The 14,470-nt window shown below is 36.4% G+C and overlaps 1 protein-coding gene across 2 annotated transcripts in view; it reads right to left on the reverse strand.

The window, feature by feature from the left end:
• Positions 1–14,470, reverse strand: part of COG5 (component of oligomeric golgi complex 5) — a 237,610-nt gene that overhangs the window by 121,529 nt on the left and 101,611 nt on the right. For both annotated transcript variants that reach the window (XM_007528314.3, XM_060196396.1), the window contains exon 7: positions 12,711–12,841. In XM_007528314.3, the coding sequence (XP_007528376.2) occupies positions 12,711–12,841 (131 nt within the window). The remainder of the gene's footprint in view (positions 1–12,710; positions 12,842–14,470) is intronic.

Consider the following 14,470-nt stretch of genomic DNA (forward strand, 5'->3'; position numbering starts at 1 on the left):
AAAAGTAACATCTCATAAAGTCATTCAAGTAAAAACACAACTTTGAAAAGCAGACAAGAAGAAAAGAAGTACATACAGATTGAATATGCAGACACATAGTAAAAACCAAATTTAAACCAAAGGCCAGTGACAGAACTCTGCGTAAAATACAATAATTTGGTCAAATGTTGAAAAATTATTTATAGGATAGAATGAAAATATAAAGCAATCAGTAAGCTTGAAAATAATGGAAAGCAATAATGCCAAAAAGGCCTAAGGCTAAAAACATACACTTAATTAGATGTGAAACAACACTTCAAGATAGTAATAAAACAAAATAACATGATAAAGCAACCAATGTTATTGTGGGCTGTTCATGACAAGAATGTATCAAAGATTAAGAAAACCACATGACTATGTATTACAGAAACTAAAATAACAGTATAACTTTACACATGACAGAAAACAAAAGTGGAGAAATAGATACATGATAACTGAAATACTGCAAATGAAGAAAAGGTAGTGGGAGTAAAGGAAAAGTGGGTTAGGGAAGGAAAGAACAAAGGAAGATAGGGAGGAAGGACAGAAAGTAGGTAGGCAGGCATGAAAAAACACTTATTTAAATAAAATACTACTCTTTCTTTAAAGGTAAGATAGTAAGTATCTGAAGACTATACAAGGTCACTATTGCACTTTTTTTGTTCAACTGTTTAAAAATGTAAAGACACATAGCTACTAGGTCATACAAAAACAGCCAGAAACTGTAGTTTTCCCAGAAATACTTTTCATTGTTATATGAGAGCTACAAATTAATTTCTACTCAAATTTAAGACTAAAGTAGATAGCACAATTAAACAGGTGAAGAAGCTATGATTTAAGGAAAATATAAAATGATCAGTTTGAAATATCTTTATAAATTATAGAAGATAATGTCAGTAAAATCACATTACTAAATTAATAATGATATGTTATATTTACAGAAAAACTGCAGAATAATAATTTACAGAATTATTACTTAGAGTCTGGAAGATAGCTTAAAGATGAAGTACATGCCATACATGCATGAAGCACTGATTTAGATTCCTAGCACCACATGAGAAGCAAAATGTGAAACTCCATGGGCATTGGAGAAAGACTTTCATCTCTTCCTTGGTCTCTCATAAAAATAAATTTAAAAAATGTGGTTGGGGAGCTCGGTCAGTGGTAAACAGCATATGCCTTACCTAACTGAGCTGGGAGTGTAGGGTGGAAATTTATCATTCAGGCAAGAAAAATTAAACACATGAATTACTATCAGCATCTTTTTCAAATTGTTTATTATGCAGCAATAACAAGTTTTATACAGAAAAAGCTTCTGATAAAAAAAAAAATACAATGGGAGACCAGTGGTAGTGCAGTGGGTTAAGCACAAGTGGAGCAAAGTGCAAGGACCAGCAGAAGGATCCTGGTTCGAGCCCCCGGCTCCCCACCTGCAGGAGAGTCGCTTCACAAGCAGTGAAGCAGGTCTGCAGGTGTCTATCTTTCTCTCCCCCACTTTGTCTTCCCCTCCTCTCTCCATTTCTCCCTATCCAATAACAATAACATCAATAATAACTACAACAAGGGCAACAAAAGGGAATAATTAAATAAAAATAAATATTAAAAAACTTTAAAAAATAAAACATCCTTTTATCATAAAAACATTTTCAAAATATGGGAATTGAGGAAACATTCCTTAATTTGGTAAAGGTTATATACAACAAACCTTCAGTCAATATCATATTCAATGTTGAGAAACTGAAAGCTCTCTTTCTTAGATTAGGTATAAGATGAGGCTGTCCACCATCAGAATTATTAATCAACAGAGTCCTTGAAGTCCTGAGCATAGGAATTAGGTAAGAAAAAAAGAAGGGGGGGGGACAAATTGAAAGATAATAGAGAAATTATCACTGTTTGCAGCTGATATGACAGCATACATAAGAAATTGTAAAGAACCAGTATACCAACTCTTGGAACTTATTAGGCAATATGGTAAGGTAGCAGGCTACAAAATTAATATACAGAAACAGGTGCATTTCTTCCATGAAGGTGGTAAATTAGAAGAAAAAGAATTAATTTACAATAGCATCCAAAATAATTGAGTATCTAGGAATAAAATTTAACAAAGGAGGTGAAAGATTTGTACACTGAAAACTCTGAGTCACTATGACAGAAAAAAGAGAGGAAAAATAGCGCATGTTCATGGGGTTGGAATAATCCATGTGTCGTACTGGAACAAAAATAGACAAAGAGATCAATGGAATATAGTTGAGAGCCCAGAAACTAGCTCTCACACATATGGCTAGTTAATTTATGACAAAGGGGTCTGAACATTAAATGGAGAAAACAACTTATTCCAATAAATGGCTTTGGGAAAAACTGGGTAGCTATATGGAGAAGAATGAAACAGGACTACCATATGTCACTGTTCATACTAGTCAACTCAGAATGGATCAAAGGCTTAGATGTTAGACCAGAAAGTAAAAAATAAACAGAAGAAAAAACTGGCAGAACACTATATTATGTCTGCTTTGGAAATGTCTCTAGAGACTCAAGTCCAAAAGCAAAAATAAACCAATGGGATTACATCAAATTGAAAAGCTTCTGCACAGAAAAAAGAGGGCACCAAGACAAAAAAGACACTGCTGAATGGGTGCAGATATTTACACACCAATTATAAGACAGAGGACTCATAGCCAAAATATATAAAAAACTCAAAAACTCAAAGCAAAAAATAACCTCATTAAAAATCACTGAAAGACCTGAACATATCTTCAGCAGAGAAGATAATCAGATGGCATCAATCATATGAAAAAATGCTCACAATCACGGATTACTAGAGAGACATAAGTCAAAAAACAATGTGATACCACTTCACACTTGTGAGAATGGACAGACATAACAACTGCTGACAAGAACATGGAGACAAAGGAACCTTTTTAAACTGTGGGAATGTAAACTGGGCCAGTCCATGTAGAAAACAGTCTGGAGGGAGTCGGGCTGCAGCGCAGCGGGTTAAGCACAGGTGGCGCAAAAGCGCAAGGACCTGTGTAAGGATCCCGATTCAAGCCCCCAGCTCCCCACCTGTAGGGGAGTCGCTTCACAAGCGGTGAAGCAGGTCTGCAGGTGTCTCTCTTTCTTTCCCTCTCTCTGTCTTCCCCTCCTCTTTCCATTTCTCTCTGTCCTATCCAACAACAACGACATCAATGATGACTACAACAATAAAACAGCAAGGGCAACAAAAGGGAATAAATAATTAAAAAATAAAAAATAAATAAAAAATAATTAAAAAAAAAAGAAAACAGTCTGGAGACTCTTCAGAACATTGGAAATGAACCTACCATGCCATCCAGCATTCTCCTAGTCCCCTGTCCAAAGAATATCAAACCCTTATATGAAGAGATTTCTGTACACCTATGCTACTGGCAGTGCTGTTTGATATAGCCAGCATATAGAAACAATCAAAATGTCCAAGGACAGGTAAGTTTTTAGGGAAGCTGTAATACACACACACACACACACACACAGTGGAATAATATTCAGCTGTAAAAAGCAATGGATTCTTATCTTTTGCTACAACATGGATGAAACTGGAGAGGATCATGTTGTACAAAATGTGCAAGAAAAAGAAGAATGAATACCAGATAATTTCACTGACAGGTGGGACCTAACAGCTAAAAGATTTAAAAAAAAAAAAAAAAAGAAGAAGAATCCCTAATGGACTGATCTTTAGTAACAAATCTGAAGACTCATTGGGCAGTAATCAGAAAAAAGTCACAAAAGGGAGCTGGGGCCCCAGTACCCTACGACAGAGAAGGATAGGAGTTTGCTTGGAGTGTGAGGGGTGCTGAGGCTCATCTTGAGATGTGGAACTGGAACCGCAGTGACAACAACCCTGTAAATCAAAATTTCCCCAATGAAGTGATTTTTAAAAAGACAATAAATAAGGCTCTTTTTAAAACTTAAGAGTTGAAAACACATTGGAGTCACAAATGTTGAAAATATTGGGACTAAATATACAAAAGGAGTTTCTGCAGATTCAAATGATAATGTTTTAAAACTTATGAAAGCAGTCAGAAAAGTATCTAAAACTTAAAAGATAGAAAAACTAGACATCTTAAAGTAGATGTTCTGCTTGATACATCAGTGACTTTTAATCTACTGTCTGTGTATGCAAAAGAGCACAAAGGGAGTGTGGCTGAGCTGCCATAATTAACTATAAAAGAAATGAATGTGCTCGATTCTATACGAAACGCTTTTGGAAGACTGAGAAAATGCTTAACTTCGACAGATCAGCATAATATACCAGAGTTGACATCTCCTCTATGCTAGAAGCAATTGAGAATTCTGAACTAGTCAAAAGGAAAAAGTCCATCATTTCATCAGCATATATTATGTGCTATGCAGATATTTCTGTTCCAACTTCAATTCCACACTGCCATTATTATTTTTATTATAAGAGGGGGGGGGGCAGGCAGAGAGCAAGAGCAAGCAAAACAGAGCAACACTCAGGTACATGTAGTAAGTGATTAAGACCAAACCAGGAGCCTCTGACCTACAAATCCAATGCTCTCCCACCTGAACTATTTTCCCAGCTGCATTACATTGTTATTTTAGAGTGATCCTGTCTAGATTAAGCTGTCATGGTTTTCTTGGATAATCAATGATTGGTATCAAGATTTTAGTCTTGATATACAATGTTTTCTGTCTCAAAAGTCAAGTTTGGGGGCCAGGCGGTTGCACATCTAGTTGAGCACACATTACAATGTGCAAGGTCCCAAGTTTGAGCCCCCAGTCCCCACCTGCAGGGGGAAAGCTTTGCAAGTGGTGAAGCAGTGCTGCAGGTGTCTCTGTCTCCTTCTCTATCTCCCCTTTCCTCTCAATTTCTGACTGTCTCTATCTCATCAATAAAGATAATTTAAAAAATTTTTTAAAAGTAATTTGTAGTTGTTTATAAATTGGTGCTGAAAACAATTTCCATAGGAGAGATGACAGTCAGGTACTAAGCTCTGAAAGACCAAGCACATTGATGCTCTCCATACTGAACTCCAGCTAGTACAAAAACTAGTAAGTACATCATCTTCCTCCATCTGGAACCTCCAGAAAATTCTGTACTTGTTTATTGGAAAAGCTTATAATTCACAAGTGAAAGCCATCTTTCTAATTAAAATGTCATCATTTCACTGTGGGGGGCATGGTATCTATGGTGATGCAGGAACTAATCCAGATCAAGATTTCTATCACCTATTTTTGAAAGCTAGTTAGAGCTTGAGGTAATGGGAGTCTATAGCAACCCTGAAAATACCACAAATTTCTCTCTTTTTTCTTTGGCTTCTGTCACCGAAAGATTCTCAGGATCGGCAGAAAAGACAGAGAAATAGGAATTGACAAGGACTCCTATGACAAAGACTGTCTGCAGAACAGCAATTTTTTTTTCTTAATTTTAATATGGTATTGCATGCTTCACCAGGAGACGTACTTTGTCATTAATGCTTCCAAACCTATTGTAAGGAATGTGGTGGTGACATAACTAATAATGTTTTCCCAATTAAAAATAATACTCTTTAAGCTAGAGAGATAGCTCACCAGCTACAGCATGTGCCTCGCCATGTACATGGCCCAGGTTCAAGCCCCAGCACCACAGTACCACACAGGAGTGTCAAGGCACCAGAGGGAGCTCTGGTGCTATGCTCGTCTCCCTCCTTCTCTCCACTTCTCTGTATGAAAAACTGACCTGGGTGTGATGAAACTGCACGTGTATGACAACCCCCACCCAAGCTTTTGTGAAATTTAGCATATTTTAGTAACAACAAATTGTTCCTCAAGCTCTAAGAAATCACTCTATGACTCCAAAGACAAACTTTGTAATTTTGTACTAGAGACTTTGTAACACTACCACCCTATTTAAAACCTACAAGTGAATTTGGCACACTTCAGTAATTAACTAGAGAAAAAGAGCAATGATCAAGAAGAAGCTAGGGAGTGTTATGGGAGATAGCACAGAACAATACAGAATACAAAAAACAGTTGCACACAAGGTGTCCCAGGTTTGATACCCAGCGCCATCAGTAGCCAGGCCTGAGTAGTGCTCTGGTATAAATGTGTATGTGTGCGTGTGTGTGCATGTGTGTGCATGTGTGTGTGTGTGTGTGAAAGTGTATTAAAAAAGTCAACTGCTGTTCTAAGAAAATTTGCTTCTGAGAAAAGAATGCTAAAAATAAATTAATTTTCTTTTAGTTAGTAATGCTTTCAATATTTGATAGTAGAAGAACAGCCATGCATGGGAAGAGACAACATAAAGGCTAAGGTTAGCTAGGTGATTCTAAGTATTATTATTATTACTACTAATAATAATACTATGTTACTAAAGTCAAAATACAATAAAGTGAAAACAGCAACAATTTCATATTTTTTAAGGCAGCACCAGGGAATTAATCCAAGCCTGACAATCAATAGTAAAACCAATGTTGACTGGTACAGCTCACTTTTCCAATCTTTACTTATTAGTGATTACAATAGAGAGGAAAAAGGTAAAGACAGAGATGGGAAACACCCCAGCACTGTTTCAATATCCATGAAGACACCCAAAGTTCCAACTTAAATTAACCATTACTTTTGAAACTTCTGTAAAAGAAATGTTTATGATATAAAATTTTACTTTAGAGGGAGATGGAGGTGGCTTAATTATGAAGCTCCGACTTTTAATGTGTGAGAATCTGGGTTCAATACTCAGCACCACATGATAACTACAAAGTCATCTCCACAGATGGAGAAGTGGTGCTTTACTTGCTTTCTCTCTTCACACAAATATATATTTAATAGACTTGGGGAGGTGTCTCAGTGGTACAGCACATATGTGAGACCCTGGATTCAATCTCTGGTATTGGCAAACTTTTAAGAATGTTTTCCACTATATACTGTTTGAGAGATTCTCAAATTTAAAATGTAATTACTTGAATTATTTTTAAAAATTAAAAAAATAATTGTTCTTACTAAAAGAGCAGTGGAGACAGGTAGATGCTCTAAACTATGATTCTACCCTTGCCATCTGTGAAATCTTCAGCTAATTTTCTATTCTCTTTGTTTCCTTTAAGCAGAGGAAGAGGATAACTGCATATTCCTTACGTATTTGTTGTTTTGATTGAGGTAAGAAATATAAGATGACTAATGCAAATCTAGAAAAGAATTATTACTCAATAAAGAGTAGCTTCATTCTTTGTCAAACTGCCTGCATACACAGCGGGATGACACCTTTGTCATGTTGCTAAGAGGAAAGGGAAGAAGCCAAAACACAGGTTCTTTCTTTTACACAGCCTACTACCCAAGAAGCATCATCTTGGAGATATCAATATTGATATGACTGAGAAGGAGAATATGACACCCCCAAATGGGTCCCTGTTGTTTTATCATTGTTGTGGTTATTATTATTGTTGTTACTAATGTCATTGTTGTTGGACAGCACAGAGAGAAATTGAGAGAGGAGAGGGAGAGAAAGATAGACACCTGCAGACCTGCTTCACCACTGTAAAGTGACCCGACCCCCCACCGCAGGTGGGGGGGTGGCTCGAACTGGGATCTTTATGCCGGTCTTTGCACTTAGCACCATGTGTGCTTAATGTACTGCGCTACCGCCCAACCCCCAAGTTTATTTTTTATATGTGGATACTAAAAAAGGATGAATGGAATAACACCATTTGTTTATATCAACAAACTAGGATAATATAACCTATACAGTCTTCTGAAGAGACAATATTCCTACTCACTAACAAAAGTGTACACTTCTCTAACCAAACTGAGACATTCAACAAAATTAAAGGCCCCTACTTCCAACTTTGGTAAGGTTCATACAATCATTCTACATCTACCCATGTAAAGACATATACACACAAGCACACACATAATACATGCATGTAAAGATTTGATAAAATATGAGAGGAATATTAATTTTCATGTTCTTTGCACTTTAGTTTTAATATGATTTAGATACTAAAGCAATTTTACAACTATTCAAATGTATAAAAAACAGTAAAAAAGCTAAAATAATTTACTTAAAAACAATCACCCTAAAAAGTAACTTCCCACTTTAAATACATCAATTACAATTTTTATAATTAACATTGATAGTTTGCACATCAAATTGTAGACTCTGGGAGAGATTGAAATGGGATAGATTTTCTTAAATATTTTTATTACTTTATTTGATAGAGACAGTCAGCAATCAAGAGGAAAGGGGATATAGAGAGGGAGAAGGAGGGAGGGAGGGAGAGGCAGGGAGGGAGGGAGAGAGAGAGAGGCCTGCAACACTGCTTCACCACTTGTGAAGCTTTCCTCCTGCAAGTGGGGGGGCTTGAACCTGGGTCCTTGTGCATTGTAATATGTGCATTTCAACAGGTGCACCACTACCCGGCCCCAGATTTGACAGTTTTATTGCCTTTAAAGAGGTAGATAATGTGGTCCAGGAGGTGGTGCAGTTGATAAAGCATTGGACCCAGGCAGCACATGTACCAGGGTGATTCCTGGTTCTTTCTCTCCCCTCCTATGTTTCTCATTAATAAATAAAATCTTTAAAAAATAATAAAAAATAAAGAGGTAGGCTTCTAGGTAGGTATTGATCAATCACAGTCTTAAAAAAGTCAAAACATTAGGTTTTGCACTGTGATCCATAATGTTTTAAAAATTAGGATGCATATATTATAACTAATATATATATATATATATATATATATATATATATATATATATATATATACTCATGCATTACAATTTTTAAAAATATTTAGAGGCTGGGTGGTATTTCACCTAGTAAAGCACAAACATTTCCAAAGTGCTAAGAACCAGTTTCAAGCCCCCGCCCCAACCTGCCACCACTGCAAGGGGATACATAGAGCATTAGAATATATATATTTGTGTGTGTGTGCATGTCTCACCTGTATCAGCTGGAAGGAAGGAAGGATAGAAAGGAGGAACAATGGTAGTGCAGCTGGTTAAGCGCACATGGCGCAATGCGCAAGGACCAGAGTAAGGATCCCGGTTTGAGACCCCAGTTCCCCACCTGCAGGGGAGTCGCTTCACAGGTGGTGAAGCAGGTCTGCAGGTGTCTATCTTTCTCTCCCCCTCTCTGTCTTCCCCTCCTCTCTCCATTTCTCTCTGTCCTATCCAACAATGATGACATCAATAATAACAATAATAACTACAACAATAAAACAAGGGTAACAAAAGGGAATAAGTAAATATTTTTTAAAAACTTTAAAAAAGGGGAGTCGGGCTGTAGTGCAGCGGGTTAAGCACAGGTGGCGCAAAGCACAAGGGCTGGCATAAGGATCCCGGTTCGAACCCCGGCTCCCCACCTGCAGGGGAGTCGCTTCACAGGCGGTGAAGCAGGTCTGCAGGTGTCTATCTTTCTCTCCTCCTCTCTGTCTTCCCCTCCTCTCTCCATTTCTCTCTGTCCTATCCAACAACGACAACAACAATAATAACTACAACAATAAAACAACAAGGGCAACAAAAGGGAATAAATAAAATAAATATTAAAAAAAACTTTAAAAAAAGAAGTGAGGAACAAAGGAAGAATAGAAGGAAGGAAGGGAGGGAGGAAGGGAAAAATGGCTGATGCAAGTGATAAGTCATGGAGCCCCTGTTATAATTCTAGTGACAAAAAATAAGTATTATAAAAGAACAATTCTTTTGGGACATGTTAAAATCACCCACCCCTTTGATGTATTGCACCAAGTAAAAGACTCTGGGGTGGGTGGGTGGGAGAGCACAAGTCCTGGAAAAGGATGACAGAGGACCTAGTGGGGGTTGTAATGTTATGTGGAAAACTGAGAAATATTATGTATGTACAAACTATTGTATTTACTGTAGAATGTAAAACATTAATCCCTTAGTAAAAGAAAAAAAATCACCCATCCAGGTGAGTAGTAAAGCTCTGGTGTTGACAGAAAACAAAAAATTAAATGTATGAATTAAAGATATATGCACACGTATACATACAATCAATAAACATCTTTACAAATTAAAACCTTTATATACACATAAGGTTCTATATATCTGATGGTATAATATAAAAATTAAATAAATGTAAGAAGCTTGTGATATTGTACTTTCAGAAATGATAACTGTTGCCTTTCTTGAAATTAATCCAGGCTAATAATAATTTCCTATAGAAATACTAATCTTTATTTAAGGTATACTTGCTTTCTATCAGTTTTGGTATTATACTCATGGTTTTAAAGTATGATAAACTTTAAGAATTAGATAAACTAGGCCAAGAGTATCACACAACAGTAGTGTATCAGACTTCCCATGTCTGAGCTCAGAAGACCATAGTTCAATCAATCTCAGCTACCTTGATATGCCAGAGCTGAGCAATATTTTAGTGTCTTTAATAAAGAAAATTAGGGGCAGGTGAGGTAGGTCACTCGGGAGAGCATCTGTTTTGCCATGTGCGTGATCCAGTTTTAAGCCTCTCTGGCATACCACATGGGAGTACTGTGGCACAGCAGGAAGCTTCAATGTTATGGTCTCTCACTCTCCCTATGTGAAAAAGCTACCCAGAATAATGAGACCCCATTGCAGATATGGGGGGGGAATTGGATAAATTAGAGATTTATGCTTACATATTAATAAAGACTTCACACATACAAATACTTTCTATGTATGCATAAAGTTCTAAATCTCTGATACTGAGACTATGTAAATAGTAAATGAACTTATGAAAGGTTTTTGATACTGTACTTTCAAAATTTTGACCTGCTACCTTTCTTGAAACTAAATGATTTGTTAATTCTCTATAGAAACATTAATCTTTATTTTTATTATTATTTTTAAAGATTTTATTTATTTATTCATGAGAAAGATAGGAGGAGGAGAGAGAACCAGACATCATCACTCATGTGCTACCGGGGATTGAACTCAGGACCTCATGCTTAAGAGTCCGATGCTTTATCCACTGCGCCACCTCCAAGACCATATATTAATCTTTATTTAAAGCAGATCTGAAATTCTCTGAACATTCTACAAGAAAGTATTTGACTTGTTTTTTATGTAGACAGTATTTATCTTTTAAAAGTATACATTTTTATCTTCATAGTGAGACCTAGAGTTAAAGCATAACTGATAGCAGATAATGCAAATCTGCAGTGTTAAAAACTAGTATAAGAGTTAACCTTTGTGAAAGAGAGCAGAATATGTGAGAGAGTGAAGTGTCTATGGGAGTTCAAGTAATGGTTTATTACTTGGACTGGGTTGAGATTTCACGGATGTGTTCACATTATTTTAATATATAAATGATTTGTTCAATCTTCATTATATGTGCAATAATCAATTTAAAAGTTTATTTTAAAAAAGTGAGGTGGTCCGGGAGGTGGCGCAGTGATAAAGCTTTGGTCTCTCAAGCATGAGGTCGCAAGTTCGATCCCCGGCAGCACATGTGCCAGAGTGATGTCTGGTTTCTTTCCCTCTCCTCCTATCTTTCTCATAAATAAAGAAAATCTTTAAAAAAAAACAACAACAAAACAAAACCTTAAAAAAAAAAAAAGTAACTGAGGAGTCAGCAGGTAGCTCACCAGATAGAGAGCATATGCTATCATGCATGATGAGGACCCAGGCTCAAGCTCCAAATCACTACACGGGAGGGCCTCCAGGGGGGAATTTCACAAGTGATAGAGCTGTGCTGCCGTATCTCTCCTTTCTGTATCTCACTCTCCCTCTCTACCTCTTTATATGTCTCAGCATCTATCTAGAGGAAAAAGAAAGGAAAATAAATACTTCCAGATTTTTTTTTTTTAGCTATAACAATAAAGAATGAGAAATCAAATAAGAACAATTCAGAGATTACTTAAACACTACTGGTAACATTTTTGTCTAGCAGAAATGCACAACAGGATATCTGACATAAGCGATGTTAATAGAACTTGAATATTAGTCAATGAATTTGAGGCTAATACAATGGAGAAAATCTGAGTAAACACAAATGTTTTAAGAGCTGTGATCTAATTTGTGGATTCTACTACATCGGTATCTTTGTGTTTCTTGTAATTAAGAAAACCAAGCATCAGGAAATGAATGTTTCAAGAGAAATTTCAATTCCAAATAACAAACAAAACCCCAAAGAGCAATAGTCACTAAGGTTGTAAGGATTAAGAGTACAGAGGTTGAAGTTTGGATTCAAGCTATACCATTTACTACCTATAGGATCTTAAATTATTTAAGGACTGCGGAAGACAGCATAATAGTTATACAAAAAGACTTTCATGCCTGAGGCTGGCATAATCCCAGGTTCAAAACCCTGTAAAAAACAAAATTATTTAAGTTTTCAATTTCTGCTTTTGTAAAATTCAAATAACAAAATTTCAACCTTACAGAATTGCTGCAAGGTTTAAATGAATGTGGTAGATAAAGTAAGCATATATAATTGGGATTAACAGTGAATCTATGTATACATGTTATGAAGAAATATATTCTGTATGCAAGATGTGAGAAACATTAGAGTCTATTTTAGTAGAATTAAATACATAAGTTTTCTGTGCACTTTTACTTTATGTATACTCAATAATTCAAATTGCTGATACAATGAAATGAGCACACTATCAAATCTTTTTAATCAGAATCAGGTGTTTATCTGTTTTAAGACATATTTTTCAAACTATAATTCTTATTGAATAAACTTATAATACTACAAAATCTGGGGAGAGTAGTTACATTTTTATTACCTGAGTCTCCACACCTTGCTCCAATAAGCGCTTAGCTTGATTTTCCACTTCAAGTCGAGCTCTTCCAATAAAAAGCAGATCATTTTCTATTACTTCTATTCCAGAAAGGTCTATTCCTTGAGAAAGATAATCTATTTAAAAAAAAAAAAATCAAACAATGTCAGCATAAGCTCTCTTGTGGACCACTCCAGAAACTGGTCTTCACTATAAAATAGCAACAGTAGGGATTGTCCCATTACCTGAAGGGAGGCTGGGTCATCCTACCCTCCCTGCCACTTGAGGAACTCTGGCCCTGAAACGAGAGCACCTTGAATGTTCCCAGCTGTGACCAAAGACTGTGAGCTCAGACTGACAGGGACTCAGAGGTTACATAGTCTCTTGTGCTAAGTATGAATACCTATAGGCCCTGGGTAAGGTTGATAGGGTAAACAGTTTATTTTATTTATAGATGTTCTGCAAGTTTGAGAGCTATTCTGCCCTAATCCAACTTTCTAGCCCTATTTTCAATTCTGACACCATCTTCCCAGACAATATATCTTTTAAATTTTCTTTATTGGGGGATTAAAGGCTTACAGTCGATAGTAAAGTAATTTGTACATGTGTAACATTTCTCAGTTTTCCACATAACAATTCAATCCCCACTAAGTCCCCCTCTGCTATCATATTCCACCTCAGTCTTTGGTGCAATACACCAACTCTAATCAAAGTTCTGCTAGTGTTTTCCCCTCTGATCTTGTTTTTCTGTCTTTGAGTGAGATTATCCCATACTCATTCTTCTCTTTCTGGCTTATCTCACTTAATGTGATTTCTTCAAGCTCCATCCAAGATGAGGTGAAGGAGGTGAATTCACCATTTTTAATAGATCAGTAGAATTCCATTGTGTATATATACCACAAATTACTCAGCCACTCATCTGTTGTTGAACACCGGGGTTACTTCTAGGTTTTGACTATTACAAATTGTGCTGCTTACATAGGTATACACAAATCTTTTTTGGATGGGTATACTTGGTTCCTTAGGATAGATCCTCCGGAGAGGAACTGCAGGGTCACTCGAGTGCACACACGCACGCACAAACACACTTATTTCATGAGAGAAGAGACAGGAAGAATGAGTGAGGGAGACAAAAAAAACATCACTTAGTCATTGTGATATCAGGGAGTAAACTCTGAAGTTCACACAGGCAGTTTCTATACAACACCTTCCAAACCATGGACATATCCTTTTCTCCCCAAGAAACCCTTCAGGCCTTATGCATGTATAATTTCACTACTCTGGGTTACATTTTTGATTGAGATATAGGTAAACACACACGGGGGGGCGGGGGGAGACAGAGAGAGAGAGAAAGGGAGATACAGCATAGCACCAGTGCTTCTACCAAAGCCACACCATCTCCATGTGGTTCCAGGCCTCAAACCTAGAAAACTCACAGTAGAGTGCACGCACTCTACTGGGTGCTAACTTACCCCTTCCCAACACATTTTAAAGGAAGTAACTAGAGAAATTGTTCTTTAAAGTGTAATCTAATAAAGGGATTTTACATTACCTACATTAAAAAAATAAATTCTTGCAAAATATTAATCCATTTATAAATAAAAAGCATGAGATTTAAGACATTAACAATGATGGCCTCTGGGAGTTTAATATTTGAGAACTTTTTTTAAGTTTAGGGTATAATCTTAGCCACATCTAGGATAATGAAATGCTATAAATAAGAGAAAGATTTAATAAACAACCTAAAGCAGGTTTTCTAAAAATGT

Source organism: Erinaceus europaeus, chromosome 8 (genome assembly GCF_950295315.1).
Source record: "Erinaceus europaeus chromosome 8, mEriEur2.1, whole genome shotgun sequence".
Taxonomy (NCBI): Eukaryota; Metazoa; Chordata; class Mammalia; order Eulipotyphla; family Erinaceidae; genus Erinaceus; species Erinaceus europaeus.